The sequence below is a fragment of the Castor canadensis genome, chromosome 4 (genome assembly GCF_047511655.1).
Source record: "Castor canadensis chromosome 4, mCasCan1.hap1v2, whole genome shotgun sequence".
In the NCBI taxonomy this organism is placed as follows: Eukaryota; Metazoa; Chordata; class Mammalia; order Rodentia; family Castoridae; genus Castor; species Castor canadensis.
In genome coordinates this window covers 90,635,631-90,650,266 of record NC_133389.1, presented here as the reverse complement: position 1 = coordinate 90,650,266, position 14,636 = coordinate 90,635,631, and the positions used below count along the sequence as shown (strand labels likewise).

Below are 14,636 nucleotides of genomic sequence, written 5' to 3'. Positions count from 1 at the left end.
TCTTAAGGCTGTGTGAGATTAAAAAATAAGAATGCACCTTCTAAAAATGAAGTGTCACACAAGGATTAGCAATCATTATTGTGCCACAGAAGCACATCTGCTCTCTCCTACCTTGAACATGAGAACAGTGAGCCAGGGACCACTGACAACATGCTTCCCTATGCTTTAGAAAACACTGAGCAATCCACTGACTTTTTTTCACTCCTGTGGATCTTGCACAGTACCTGGCATGTGGCAGCCACTTAGCAAATACTTAAACAATTCATAAACAATAATTTATGAGAAACATGAGGGATCTCATCTAATACACAAAAGTGCCACCAACACTTCAAAGGCAGACTCTGGTTTATTCACAAGTCCCCTCCCTTCGTTTGGTGCTTCCATGGCAGGACTATACAAAGGGCAGAAATCAGTGGGTGACTTCCCCACAGAGTAAAGGTATCATGTCATCATTCTACAGCTTAGCAAAATAATCCTCTGTAGCTCCCCCAACTACCTGCACTCCAGGGTCTAAATTCTATCCATGTCTATGACAATTAGACCCTCGTCTCCTTAGCAAATCTTATCTTCCACTATTTTTCAATGCTTAGTGTAGACAGGTTGGCTTGTGTTTCTCGTCTGAATATGACATAAACACCTTTGCTACCTGACTCTGACATCCGTTTGGCCCAAATGCCAGGTGTATCCATACCCCCCTCATCTCTTATGTCTTCCCTACTCCTTAAGCAGGCAGGAACTTTACCCTCACCTGAATTTCTCCAGTGTCCAGCATATACTTGTTGAGGGAGGAGGTGTAAGGAAAAGTCCACTGGGGAACTAATTTCTTGAATGGTGGTAACTGGGTGGGGAGTTTGGCGCCTTTGGCTTCTGTGAAAGCTGCTGTTCTATAAGAAGGCCCATCCTTCCAGGCAGGGTCTTATCTTTTCCATCTGTGGCCCTGTTTCTATCCCCTAGCTTGTTACCTTACACAGAGCAGTCCTCTATAACATGGTCTTGTTTGTGATGCTGGGAATTGAACCTAGGACCTTGTGGATGCTAGACTGAGCTACAGCTCCCAGCTCCATAAATATCATTTCTCTTGTTAATTTTTAATTATGGAAATATGTTTTGACAAAAATCAATGAAGAAAACCTGTAGCAATCTCTCTCCATAAACCACTAACCAGTGACAGCTGATCTGGCAAACTACTGCTGAGTTACAAGCTTAAAGATCTACTGCATCATTGAAAAGAATGTGAGAAAGACTTTGATACTATCTTCAACAGTAATGGAAGCAAACCTGTAAACCACACCCCTGGTAAATTTTTACAAGTCTGCTGAAAATTTACCTTGGTTTCTCGGAGAAGAAACTGCAGGTCCCGCCCACTGAGGATACCGTGGTTCTTTACGTAACTGGGAATGTTCTTTGTGCTGGAGCCATAGACAGTGGCATGTACTTCCATGTACGTGTGAATGATGTCCAAGTAGATCTTCTTATTCTAAAGAGGGGACATGAGAAGAGAACATTACTCTCTTTTCAGTCACGTAACAACCTGCCTCATAGGACAGAAGTCTTCTAAGAGAGACAGGAGTTCCTAATCTCAGGAGTGTGACAATCCAACTACTGAAATTTCTTTTAAAAGTAATCAGGCTGGATTTTGAGGGCAAAACAGTCATACTGCCACTGTTCAATTTTGCAAGAGGTAGTAACATGTTACTGCATACAAACAATAGCTCATGGCCAAGTCTTCTGAAGTATCATCTTCCCTTTGTAAATTACCAGGGACCCAACACATTGCTTTTAGCAGATCCTCCTTATGGGGGAGAAAGTTTGGTGAAGGAAGGCCCAGAGAAGGCAGTCGGTTGGGCTGGAATATTTATCCGATGTTAAACTTTCCCCAAGGAATACAAACATCCCCAGCTCTTGCCAATATTTCTAGCGATGATTAACTTGTGTTGTCGAACTGAATCCCACTTAATTCTGATCACGGGGAGAACAGCGTTTCCCACAATATGTATCGATTGACTGGCCAAAGTAAAAAAAGATATTAAGCGGAAAATTTCATGAAACATTTGAGAGTAATTTTACTTTTCATCAGAAGCAAAATCAAACCCTTTTCCCGTATTTGTGGGCACTGAATTTCAAGGCATGTTTTCTAAATCAAAACCACCTGTGGGGTGGAAGCAAGCTCACTTTCTCTTCCTCTTCACATTTCCGTGTGACTAAGTAGTACAAGCTGGATTTTGTACAGTTTCTATTTTTTAATCTGAAAGCGTCAAGTTCTGTAATGTTTTCCAGTTGTATGAAGGAGGGACAAAGTTTTCCCATTCTAAGCCTCTTTTCAGACACTCTAGGCAAATCTAATAATAGCCAGTTCTATGACTTAAGGCTGTAAGGAACACAGGGTGTGGCAACAGCTGCCACAGAGTGCAGGAAGGGGAGGCCTGAGCTTGGTGTGTCAAGATCTGCCTTCTGCCATTCCCCGCCATGATGACTATTATACAGTACTCTCAACTTTAGGGGAAAACCTTTCAACACACACACTAGAAGTGTTCATGAATGGAAAAATAGCAAGTCCAAAATCTCTATTTTTTGCATCAGTATGATTGTTAGTAATCAAGCAAATCCTGTCCTGCAGCCCAACATAGTGAGTAAAACGAACACTTGAACTGCAAGTTGAATTCCATGAGATGTTTATGTGGCTGCAAGATGCTGAGCTTACCACTTCAGAGATGTGAACCCTGGAGTGAGCAAAGCAGAGAGAAACCATTTCTAAGCCATGACTTCTCACTTAGCTTAAGCCATGTTTAGGATCAACCACCCAGTAAAAGTCAATTGGAAGGGTTTTAGGTTATGGTTGTTTGGTTAAATGTGTTTGATAACTCCTGCCCCCTAACACACAGATCTTGCTAAGAAGGCAGGGGACTCTGTAACCTTGCCCCCTCCTCTGCTGACTGGCCCAGGGTGGTTCTGACCTGAGGGGACCCAGTCTTAGGCTGGCCAACCAGCCCAGGAACAGCATGGTGGGCTCAAGTGGACAAAGGGATCCTGCCATATTCTCTCTTAGGCAGCCAGAGTCCTGGACACAGAGGGGCTACTACCAGATGGTTATGGGTGTCAAGAGTAAAAGAGTCACTTAATACTGGAGTCTGCACAATTATGGACCAGGGACCAAGCTGCAGGGAAGAGGAGGGGAAGGCAGGCAGACAGGTGGAAATCAGAGAGACTCAAAAGTGGGACTGACTGAGACATCATCTCTGTGAGCATGACAGAGAGAAACAGAGACTGAGAGACAGAGAGAAAGAAGAAAGAAATCAAGGAAGAGGAAGAAGTGGGAAAGAAAGTGAGAAAAGTAGAGACATAAAAAAACCAAGACTCAGAGCTGCTCTGGTGCCCATCCACCTGCAGACACTGCCATCCTAAATTCCTGGAGTCTCTCTTACAATAAAAGCAGCTATCCACACTCTTCCCAGACTCCATCCCACATTTTTATTTGAGCTCTTTGGAGCAGATTCTAATCATCTAAAAGGAGGCCTCTCAGGACGTCCTGCTGGCCATGAAGCAGAGTTTGGGGGAGGGATAGGCATCCTTCCTCACTTTCCTGTGAAAAGCTAGCTACTAACTAATAAGGATGGACCACAGGCCCCAGACCAGGTCTGTGGTGAGCTATAGGCGGAATAGCAAATGGCCCATCTGCTTCCCGTCCTGCCAAGAAACATTCACAGTAGACAAACTCAAGATTAGGATCCCAGACTAAATGCCTGAGAAACTCCTGGGAAAGGTTACACATGTGTTGCTGTCAAATCCCAGAAAAGGCCAGGACTCCTTGAAGTGTAACGAGAGGGAAAGTTCAGGCAAATGTAAGTCCATGTAAAGGGTAATAAAGTCTATGGACTTATTAATAAAAGGTGTGGTAAAGTCTGAGAGCAAAATTTACCTTCAGAAAGTGTTTATCTAATTGCACAAATAAAATCTCAGCAGGTGATCAGAAGGAAAAAATATTTCAAGCATAACTCTAACTTTTGAAGTTGATGTGACAATTAGGTAACCTTACCTCAGCTCTCTTGTTGCCACTGGCCAGAGTTCTGTAGAGGTCTGGTGAGGCTGACCCACACTACCTATTCCAGGTAAAGATGCCACCGAAGTGTCTGGAACCAAGGTACCTGCACTCCCAAAGTGAATAAGTATGGAATGCTAAGTGAACCCAAGATGGTACTTCGGGTTCAAATCTTGTTCCTGAATTGAGTCCAAATATCCAATTGCTTCCTGAAAATTTCCACCTAGTGTGCTGTAGCCACTTCTAACTCAACAGGTCTAAAAGAACATCTTACTTAGTCAGCTTCCCTCATCTGCTCTGAGCTTAGTGGCTGACATCAACTTCCCTGCCAGGCACCTGTACCAGAAATACCCTTGTTGTTCCTGCACCCCTAAGCCACCATCAATACTTGTATTAAATTGGTCACAAAGTCTTGTTGATGTTGCCTCAAGAATATCAAGTTGGTCTCCTTCTAACCAGGCCCTGATTTGATCTTTGCTCAGTGGATTGTGCCAGGAGTATTACAAACAGATCTTAACAAACTTCCCTGTAGCTCAAAAGGTGATACAACTTCTCCACAATTTCCACAAGTAAACAGCAGTATTAGGAATCACTGCAAAATAATTTGCAATACTACTACTGCAAAAAAAGCAGTATTATGCATTTCGATTAGGTTTGTACATGTGTACATTTGTAGCCAAAGCACAAAAATACACAAGGATGACATAAACTAACTGATTACTGGTTATTGAGGAGAGGTAGGTGGAGCTTTAGGAGTATTTGTAATATATCATTTCTATGTTAAAAACACTGTAAGATATTAACACCTATAAATCTGGGTGGTATCTCGATGTCTTGACTGTGCCTCCTACAAGTTCATTTGTTGGAAATTGATGTGTTAATGGCATTTGGAAGCAAGGCCTTTGGGAAGTCATTAAGATTAGGTAAAGTCATAAGGGTAGAGCCCCCATGACAGTATTAGTGACTTTCTCAGAGAGACCTCGGCTAGCACACTTGCTCTGTCTTGCTTTTCATCTTATGATGTAAGCAGGAAGGCCCTCGCCAGACTCCAAGAAAATGCTGGTACACTTTGGACTTCCTAGCTTCTAGAACCATGAGCCAAAGACATCTGTTCTTTATAAATTACCCAGTCTCAAAAATTGCCATAGCAATACAAAACGGACTAAGACAATGCCTTACTTTCTAAAGACTTCTGTATATTTGATATATTTCACAATTAAAATATAAATATTTAAAACAGACAGAATCAGGAATAAACAAAAACTAGTGTGTTCAAGATCCCAAAGCTTACACCACTGCTAGTACCATCTCTCCTCAGTAATTAGTATTTGTCATTGGGGGTTCAAAGAATCCCTTTCTCTTTTCAGTGTGCACTGTACACTCATGTAGTGTTTAAGAAAAAGGAGGTGGAGGTTTCTTAAATCAACTGTGTCCCTGTCTGTCTCTCCCCAACTGATGGGAAGGTTCAAAGTGGGAAGTGGTATACAAGGGTGGGAACATTTTCCAACACACATCCTCTCCTTTTCCTTACCTTGGTCATCCAGGTTAGATATGAAGGTGACACCATAGGCCTGGGAGTCCACTGACCTAAGCACCAGGTCAAGATCACTCCTGAGGAATATTTCCTTCTCTGACTTGAGGCTAAGGTCAAAGAAAAATTTCTACTCCCAAAGCCTTATCGCCTATTAATTTCTTAAGATGTGGTCAAAAGACCACTGCAAGCTACCACCCCTGTCACAGAGCCATGGGAAATGTCTCCACAAAGTCCCAGCTGAGCAACCTGCAGTTCCCTAATGCTTTCAGTCTCAAGTTCAATTTAAATTCCCATTAAAAACAACTGATCTAACTGATTAAAGTTTAAATCTATTTAACTTCATTTGTGGAGAGGAGATGCAAAGGAAAAGGAGAGCTAGCTCTGTTGTCAGCGTGTCTCTGACTGTTTATGGCTGAGGCTGGAGGCAGGTACATTTGCAGAACTGGTAGTGAGACATTTAGTGCTTGGATGGAAAGCTTTAGGAAAACAATTCAATCTAAGCAACATTCGTGTGAGGGAAGAGGCAGAAGGCAGAACTGGAGACTTAAGAAGCACTTTGTTCAACTTCTCTTTCAGCTAGAGAAGGGGGCATGGGTATAAGGAATAGTCTTTGGAGTGGTGCTATTCAAATCATTGGGCTGGAGTGGTCACATGTACTTTTCTCCCCAGTTAACATACCCTGCTCCCCACTGCAGACACAAACAGTCCTTCTTAAGGATGTCTTTTCCCCTTGTCCACAAGGCTCATCATTGCCTGGTTAAGTATGAGCCAGTGGGAATTCTCAAGTGCTGGAAGGGTATAGAAAGTCAACCCCCTACAGAGTGACAGAAGTGAGCTGCAAAACAAGACTTACTGAGCCAAGTGTAGAAAGACTGTGGTTGGACTTTGTCAACTGTACAGAATGGTGGTCTTGTAAACCTTTCTCTATGACCAGCCTCCAACATTCCTTCTGGCATCCAACCCCCTCTTGCTGTCATAATCTCTGAGCTGAGCCCCTTGTCTAAATGGTGACATACACCCTGTGAATTGCCTGCTATTTCTTGTTTTTCATGAAATGCTCAAAAGCCATGCTGGGAAGAAGTAACACTGTGGAATGTGGGGTACAGTGCCCACTTTCCTGAACAGTATTCCACAACTATGGGGAGTAGGGTTTGGTTAATGGGATGGAGCAGGACAAACAAACCTACTACTTTTCTCTCTTTCAGAGTATGCTAAGGCTGAGCCTCTCCTTAAGTACCTTCCAGGGGAATCCTGTACCACTGTTTTGGTAGGGATCATTATAAAACACAGGCCAGTGTGGTCACACACTCCATCACACCATCTTGCAGTGTCCTTTACCCCAGGATAAAATATTCATGGGGGATAGTTCTAAGACCCCCAGGGGATGCCTGAAAGCATGTAGTACCAAGCCTTATATAGACATTTTTTTTCTTGTACACATGTACCTATGATAAATTTTAACTTACAAGTTAGACTAAGAGATTATCAATCACGTAATAAAAGAGGACAATGAAAACATATTGTAATAAAAGTTATTCAAAACTTATGAGTTGACTATTTCTGGAATATTCCATTTAGTATTTTTGGACCATGGTAGACCATGGGTAACTGAAAGTGTGGACAGCAAGACTACAAGGGGTCGCTGCTGTGAGTGCCTCAGGCCTTGCTTTCTAGAGCTTGTGGACTAAGACACTACGTACAGGCTCTCATTCTTCCAATTTGCCTTCCTTATAGCTACTATTTTCCAAAATTAAAGATTTTCTCCTCACATAAAAAACACTTAAAGGTTCCTCATGGCCAATGGGATGACAGACTTTCTCAGCTCTGTTCACAAAGCCCTTTGCAACCTGGGCTTCTTTTCTGCAAGCTCTCCAGCTTTATCTTCTATATTTCCTCTCCCACATTGCTTAATATCTATTTATTTGATTATCCCTCATCCCCACACATCTCCCATGTTCCTGCAAACACCTGGTACCATTACCTTTTCTCACAATACCCTTTTGTTCTCCCCCCTTTTCTCCTGGATGGACTCCTCCCTCCTCACTCTTGGCAATCCAGTTTTCCTGGACTCACCCACATAAAGTTAGTTGCTTCCTGTTCTGAACCTTCCTGCTAGGCCTCTTTTGCCAGTGCTATCCCTGAGTGTTCCCACTTAGATGGAAATGTGATCTTCTCAAGAGCAGGACACAAGGCTTAGCAGAGAGCTGCACTGAACAGGTGCTCAGCTGATACATACTGGATGAGTAAGAGGAACAAAGAAGGCAGACAGACAACAACTTGTGGGTTGGTAATAAAGGTGGTATGTCATTTCCCAGGTCCTTAACACATCTGCTAGGCATCTGCCCATTTTCCCACTTAGAGTCAGGAGCCAAGTTCTCCCACCTGTTCCTAGCAAATGAGTTTCGGGTCCATGATTACCTAAGGGTATATTTTAATAAAAAATAAAATAGGAGAGATGCAAACCTTAAAAAGGTATATTTTGCAATTGATTCATCTAGCTCTCAAGAATAAGGCTCTCTTTTAGAAGCTGTGAAGTACAAAGAGGGAGGTAGAGAGGAACACATGAGAAAACAACCTCATCTGCCTGCTCCTTAAGGCTAAAACTCAAAAAAGATGAAAAAGTATTGAGGAGTTTCCAAGATGGTGACTAGAGGGAGGAAGCATATAGCGAGTGTTCCTTAAAGTAAAAATTTTCCTGAGATGCTGGAGACACACCAGACAGGAAAAACCACCAAGAAGAGGCAAAAGTTCAACACCTCCGCACCCCCAGCCTGCACATAGCTCCCCCACGTCACGGTACACAGAGAAATCAGGAGGGCTCCCGCATCACCAGGCACCGGCTCCTAACCTGCTTGGCAGACCCACAGGTGAGCAAATAAGCAGCATGTGGTTCTCTCACAGCCACCCCTGGGAAAAGTCAGCAGAGCCCCCTGGACAGACTGAGCCCTGCCCCACAAAAAAAAAACCACAAACAAAACTGAATAATAAACAAGCAACTGAAAAAAAGGACACACAGCAAAGAGGGCAGGGCACCCTGAGCTCCAGAGTAAGGGGGAGGGGTGCTTCCCCATGTGGCATGCTCTGCCAGAAAATGGGGGAGGGGCACTTCCCCAAGCGAAATGTAAATAGATAAGGCTGCTGGAGAAGGCGGGTGTATCGCCATCCCCCCAGCTTGCTTCTAGAGGGGAAGGCTTCCAACAGTGACTGATGTGAGGCACGCTCCACTGGAGAGTGGGGGAGGAGCACTTTCCCAGTGAACTGTAAATAAACAAGGACTGCAATTGCAACAGGATGGTAGGGCCATACACTGGAGAAAAGAAAATGGGAAGGCATCCAGAAGAACCTTAAATAAACAAAGCCAGCTGGACTAGGTGAGTGTGATGACTCATCCCTGAGAACTGTAATAAATAAAGCCTGCAGCCGCAGCCGACTGACAGTAGGTGCCAAGTGAGCTGTACCCTCAAACAGAGCAGATAAAGGTTCACTAAGCTGTCTCCAGATCCAATCACCTGGTGAGATAACCACATGGCTACCAATTAAATACCAACACCATCCCTGGATGCTGAAGGAACACCACAACTACTAAGATGGAAACGGTGTGGTTTCTGGACCTGAAACTTTTATTCTTTTATAGTTTTAGATACCTTTTCTATTTTTTTTCCTTTGATGTGACAACGACAGAACTACTACTCAGACACCAACTGGATGCTGAAGAAGTAACACCAGAAGCAGAACTATTAAGGCTGAAACATTATTGCATTTGAACCCATTCCCCCCCCCTTTCTCAGTCTCTCTAATGCCTGTTTAGCTTACTGCTGATTAGTACACTATCTCTCCCTGTTTATTTCTTTGGTTCTGTATCTTTTCTTCCTTCTCCTTTCTTTACCTTCTTTGCTTTCTTTCTCCTCTTACCCTTCTACTCTAGATACCATTATTTTTACTATTACTAGCTAGACAATACTAAATTGCACACAGTACAAGGACAGTAACAGCAGCAAGTGGAATGATGGGAAGATGGAAAAAAGGTGGAAACCATTTTCCCTCCAATAATAAATTAGTACAGGAACCAGAGGGAAATGAGAAAAACAGAAGCCCAGATCCAGACTCCAATGAAACAAAGATAAACTATGACAAAGAACCCAACAAAGCCCATAAGAACATCCTGAAAGAAGATATCCTGCAAGTAATCAATGAGAACTTTATAAGGATGATGCTGGATATAGTCAACCAAAATGTACAGGAGACACTCAAGAAATTCCAAGACAACAAAAATAGAGAATTTAAGAGAGCACAAGAACAAATAAAAAAAACTATAGAAGCACTATATAAACACCAAAGTGAAACAAAGAACACCACAAATAGGGACATAAATGAATTCAGGACGAAAATAGACAATATTAAAGAGGAAGTGACCCAGGATACGGAAAAACCTCAGAAAAAAGAATGAAACAGAAATGCAAAACAAAATGAAAGGCCAATCCAGCAGACTAGAACAAGCAGAAGACAGAATCTCAGAACTCAAAGATGAAATGGTAATTAAAGGAAAAACTGAAGAACTACTAGTTAGACAACTGAAGACCTTAGAAAGGAGCATGCAAGAATTCAATGACTCCATCAAAAGACCAAACCTGAGAATCATGGGCATTGAAGAAGGAGAAGAGGTGCAAACAAAAGGAATTCATAATATATTTAACAAAATAATAACAGAAAACTTCCCAAATCTAGAGAAAACTATGCCCATTCAAGTACAGGAAGCCTCTAAGACACCAAACAGACTTGACCAAAATAGAACTACCCCACAACATATTATCATTAAAACAACAAGCACAGAGTATAGAGAAAGAATATTGAAGGCTGTAAGAGAGAAAAAACAAGTAACTTACATAGGTAAACCCATCAAAATCACAGCAGATTTCTCAACAGAAATATTAAAAGGAAGAAGAGCATGGGTTGAGGTCTTCTGGGCACTGAATGAAAATAACTTCAACCCCAGGATACTCTACCCAGCAAAACTATCATTCACAATAGATGGAGCAAGAAAAGACTTCCATGATAAGCAGAAACTAAAACAATATATGACCACAAACCACCTCTACAAAAGATTCTTAAAGGAATTCTACACACAGAAAGTGAAAGCCAACATAACCATGAAAGGACAGGCAGTACCAAACCACAGGAGAAGAAAGAGAGTAGAGAGTAACATCAATTTAGCTACACATAACCAAACCCTTAAAAAACTGAGACAACTAAATGACAGGAATCACCACATACCTATCAACACTAACACTCAATGTTAATGGACTTAATTCCTCCATCAAAAGACACTGTTTAACAAACTGGATTAAAAAGGAAGATCCAAAAATTTGCTGCTTACAGGAGACCCATCTCATCGATAGAAATAAGCATAAGCTTAGGGTGAAAGGCTAGAAGAAGATTTACCAAGCCAATGGTCCCCGAAAACAGGCAGGAGTAGCAATACTTATCTTGGACAAAGTACACTTTAAACCTACACTGATTAAATGAGACAAAGAAGGACATTCTATACTAATAAAAGGGGAAATACATCAAAAGGAAAACAACCTATATGCACCCCATGTCAATGCACACAATTTCATTAAACATACCCCGAGCGACCTAAAAACATATATAAACTCCAACACAGTGGTAGTGGGAGACTTTAATACTCCCCATCACCAAAAGATAGGTCATCAAAACAAAAAAATCAATAAAGAAATCCTAGACCTAACACATACCATAGAGCAAATGGACCTAGCTGATGTCTTCAGAACATTGCATCCATCATGGAACCTTCTCCAAAACTGATCATATTCTAGGGCACAAAGTAAGCCTCAGCAAATATAAGAAAATAGAAAGAATACCATGCATTCTATCTGATCATAATGCATTAAAACTAGAACTCAACAACAAAAATAATAACAAAAAACATGCAAGCAGCTGGGTCATTGATGAAATAAAAGAGGAAATTAAAAGGTTCCTGGAAGTTAATGAAAATGAAAACACAACCTACTGGAACCTATGGGACACAGCTAAGGCAGTCCTGAGAGGAAAGTTTATAGCCATGAGTGCATATATTAAAAAGAAAGAAAGATCTCAAATCAATGACCTAATGTTACATCTCAAACTCCTAGAAAAAAAAGAACAAGCAAATCCCAAAACAAACAGAAGGAGAGAAATAATAAAAATAAGAGCTGAAATCAATGAAATAGAAACAAACAAAAACATACAAACAATTAATGAAACAAAAAGTTGGCTCTTTGAAAAAATAAACAAGATCAACAGACCCCTGGAAAATCTGACTAAAATGAGGAGAGAAAAAACTCAAATCAGTAAAATCAGGAATGCAAAAGGGTCTTAACAACAAACACCATGGAAGTCCAGGAAATCATCAGAGACTACTTTGAGAATCTATATTCTAATAAATATGAAAATCTTGAAGAAACGGACAGATTTCTAGATACTTACGATCATCCAAAAGTGAACCAAGAGGACATTAATCATCTGAATAGATCTAGAACACAAAATGAAATTGAAGCAGCAATAAAGAGTCTCCCAAAAAAGAAAAGCCCAGGACCTGATGGATACTCTGCTGAACTCTATCAGACCTTTAAAGAAGAACTAATACTAACCCTCCCTAATCTGTTCCACAAAATAGAAAGGGAAGGAAAACTGCCTAATACATTTTATGAAGCCAGTATCATACTCATCCCAAAACTAGGCAAAGACACCTCCAAAAAGGAGAACTATAGGCCAATCTCCTTAATGAACATTGATGCAAAAATACTCAATGAAATAATGGCAAGCTGTATCCAACAACACATCAAAAAGATTATTCACCGTGACCAAGTTGGCTTCATCCCAGGAATGCAGAGGTGGTTCAATATACGCAAATCAATAAATGTAATACAGCACATTAACAGAAGCAAAGACAAAAACCACTTGATCATCTCAATAGATGCAGAAAAAGCCTTTGATAAGATCCAACACCATTTCATGATAAAAGCTCTAAGAAAACTAGGAATAGAAAGAAAGTACCTCAACATTATAAAAGCTATATATGACAAACCTACAGCCAGCATTACACTTAACGGAGAAAAACTGAAACCATTCCCTCTAAAATCAGGAACTAGTCAAGGATGCCCACTATCTCCACTCCTATTCAACATAGTACTGGAATTCCTAGCCAGAGCAATTAGGCAAGAAGAAGGAATAAAAGGAATACAAATAGGTAAAGAAACTGTCAAAATATCCCTATTTGCAGACGACATGATCCTATACCTTAGAGGCCCAAAAAACTTTACCCAAAAACTCCTAGACACCATCAACAGCTATAGCAAGGTGGCAGGATACAAAATCAACTTACAAAAATCATTAGCTTTTCTATATACTAATAATGAACAAAATGAGAAAGAATATATGAAAACAATTCCATTTACAATAGCTTCAAAAAAAATCAAATACCTAGGAATAAAGTTAACAAAAGATGTGAATGACCTCTATAAGGAAAACTATAAACCCCTGAAGAAAGAGATTGAAGAAGACTATAAAAGTGGAGAGATCTCCCATGCTCATGGATTGGTAGAATCAACATAGTAAAAATGGCTATACTCCCAAAAGCAATCTACATGTTTAATGCAATTCCCATCAAAATCCCAATGACATTCATCAAAGAGATTGAAAAATCTACCCTAAAATTCATTTGGAAACACAAGAGACCATGAATAGCCCAGGCAATACTCAGCAAAAAGAACAATGCAGGAGGTATCACAATACCTGACTTCAAACTATATTACAAAGCAATAGCAATAAAAACAACATGGTGCTGGCACAAAAACATACATGAAGACCAGTGGAACAGAATAGAGGACCCGGATATGAAGGCACACTTACCTTCAACAAAGGCGCTAAAAATGTACAATGGAGAAAAGACAGCCTCTTCAACAAAAACTGCTGGGAAAATTGGTTAGCAGTCTGCAAAAAACTGAAACTAGATCCATGTATATCACCCTATACCAAGATTAACTCAAAATGGATCAAGGACCTTAATATCAGACCCCAAACTCTAAAGTTGATACAGGAAAGAGTAGGAAATACTTTGGAAGCAATAGATATAGGGAAGGGCTTCCTCAGTGGAACCCCAGAATCTCAGCAACTAAGAGAAAGCATAGACAAATGGGATCTTATAAAACTAAAAAGCTTCTGCTCAACAAAAGAAATGGTCTCTAAACTAAAGAGACCACCCACAGAGTGGGAGAAAATATTTGCCAGCTACACATCAAAGGACTGATAACCAGAATATATAGGGAACTCAAAAGACTAAATTCTCCAAAAATTAACAAACCAATAAAGAAATGGGCAAATGAACTTAACAGAACTTTCTCAAAAGAAGAAATTCAAATGGCCAAAAAACACATGAAAAAATGCTGTCTCTAGCCATAAAGGAAATGCAAATCAAAACTACACTAAGATTCTACCTCACCCCTGTCAGAATAGCCATCATTAGAATCACCACCAACAACAGGTGTTGGTGAGGATGTAGAGAAAAAGGAACCCTTATACACTGCTGGTGGGAATGTAAACTAGTACAACCACTCTGGAAAAAAATTTGGAGGCTTCTTAAAAATCTAAACATAGCAATACCACTCTTGGGGATATACCCAAAGGAATGGGACACAGATTACTCCAGAGGTACTTGTACACCCATGTTTATTACAGCACTATTCACAATAGCCAAGTTATGGAAATAGCCATGATGCCCCACTACTGATGAATGGATTAAGAAAATGTGGTATTTATACACAATGGAATTTTACACAACCATGAAGAGGAATGAAATCTTATCATTCGCAAGTAAATGGACAGAACTGGAGAACATCATTCTGAGCGAGGTTAGCCTGGCCCAGAAGACCAAAATTCGTATGGTCTCCCTCATTTGCGCACTTTAGATCAAGGGGAAACACAACAAGGGGATTGGACTTTGATTACATGATAAGGCAAGTGCACACAAGGGAGGTATGAAGATAGGTAGGTAACCCCCCAACCAAAAAA

At 40.8% G+C, this 14,636-nt stretch overlaps 1 protein-coding gene across 7 annotated transcripts in view; it reads right to left on the bottom strand.

Annotated features, from left to right (window-relative positions):
• Mgat5 (alpha-1,6-mannosylglycoprotein 6-beta-N-acetylglucosaminyltransferase) overlaps nt 1-14,636 on the bottom strand; it is a 331,452-nt gene that overhangs the window by 51,536 nt on the left and 265,280 nt on the right. For 6 of the 7 annotated variants that reach the window (XM_074070613.1, XM_074070610.1, XM_074070612.1 and 3 more), the window contains one exon: nt 1,328-1,477. The exons of the other annotated variant lie outside the window; for it this stretch is intronic. In XM_074070613.1, the coding sequence (XP_073926714.1) occupies nt 1,328-1,477 (150 nt within the window). The remainder of the gene's footprint in view (nt 1-1,327; nt 1,478-14,636) is intronic. 7 annotated transcript variants of the gene reach the window in all.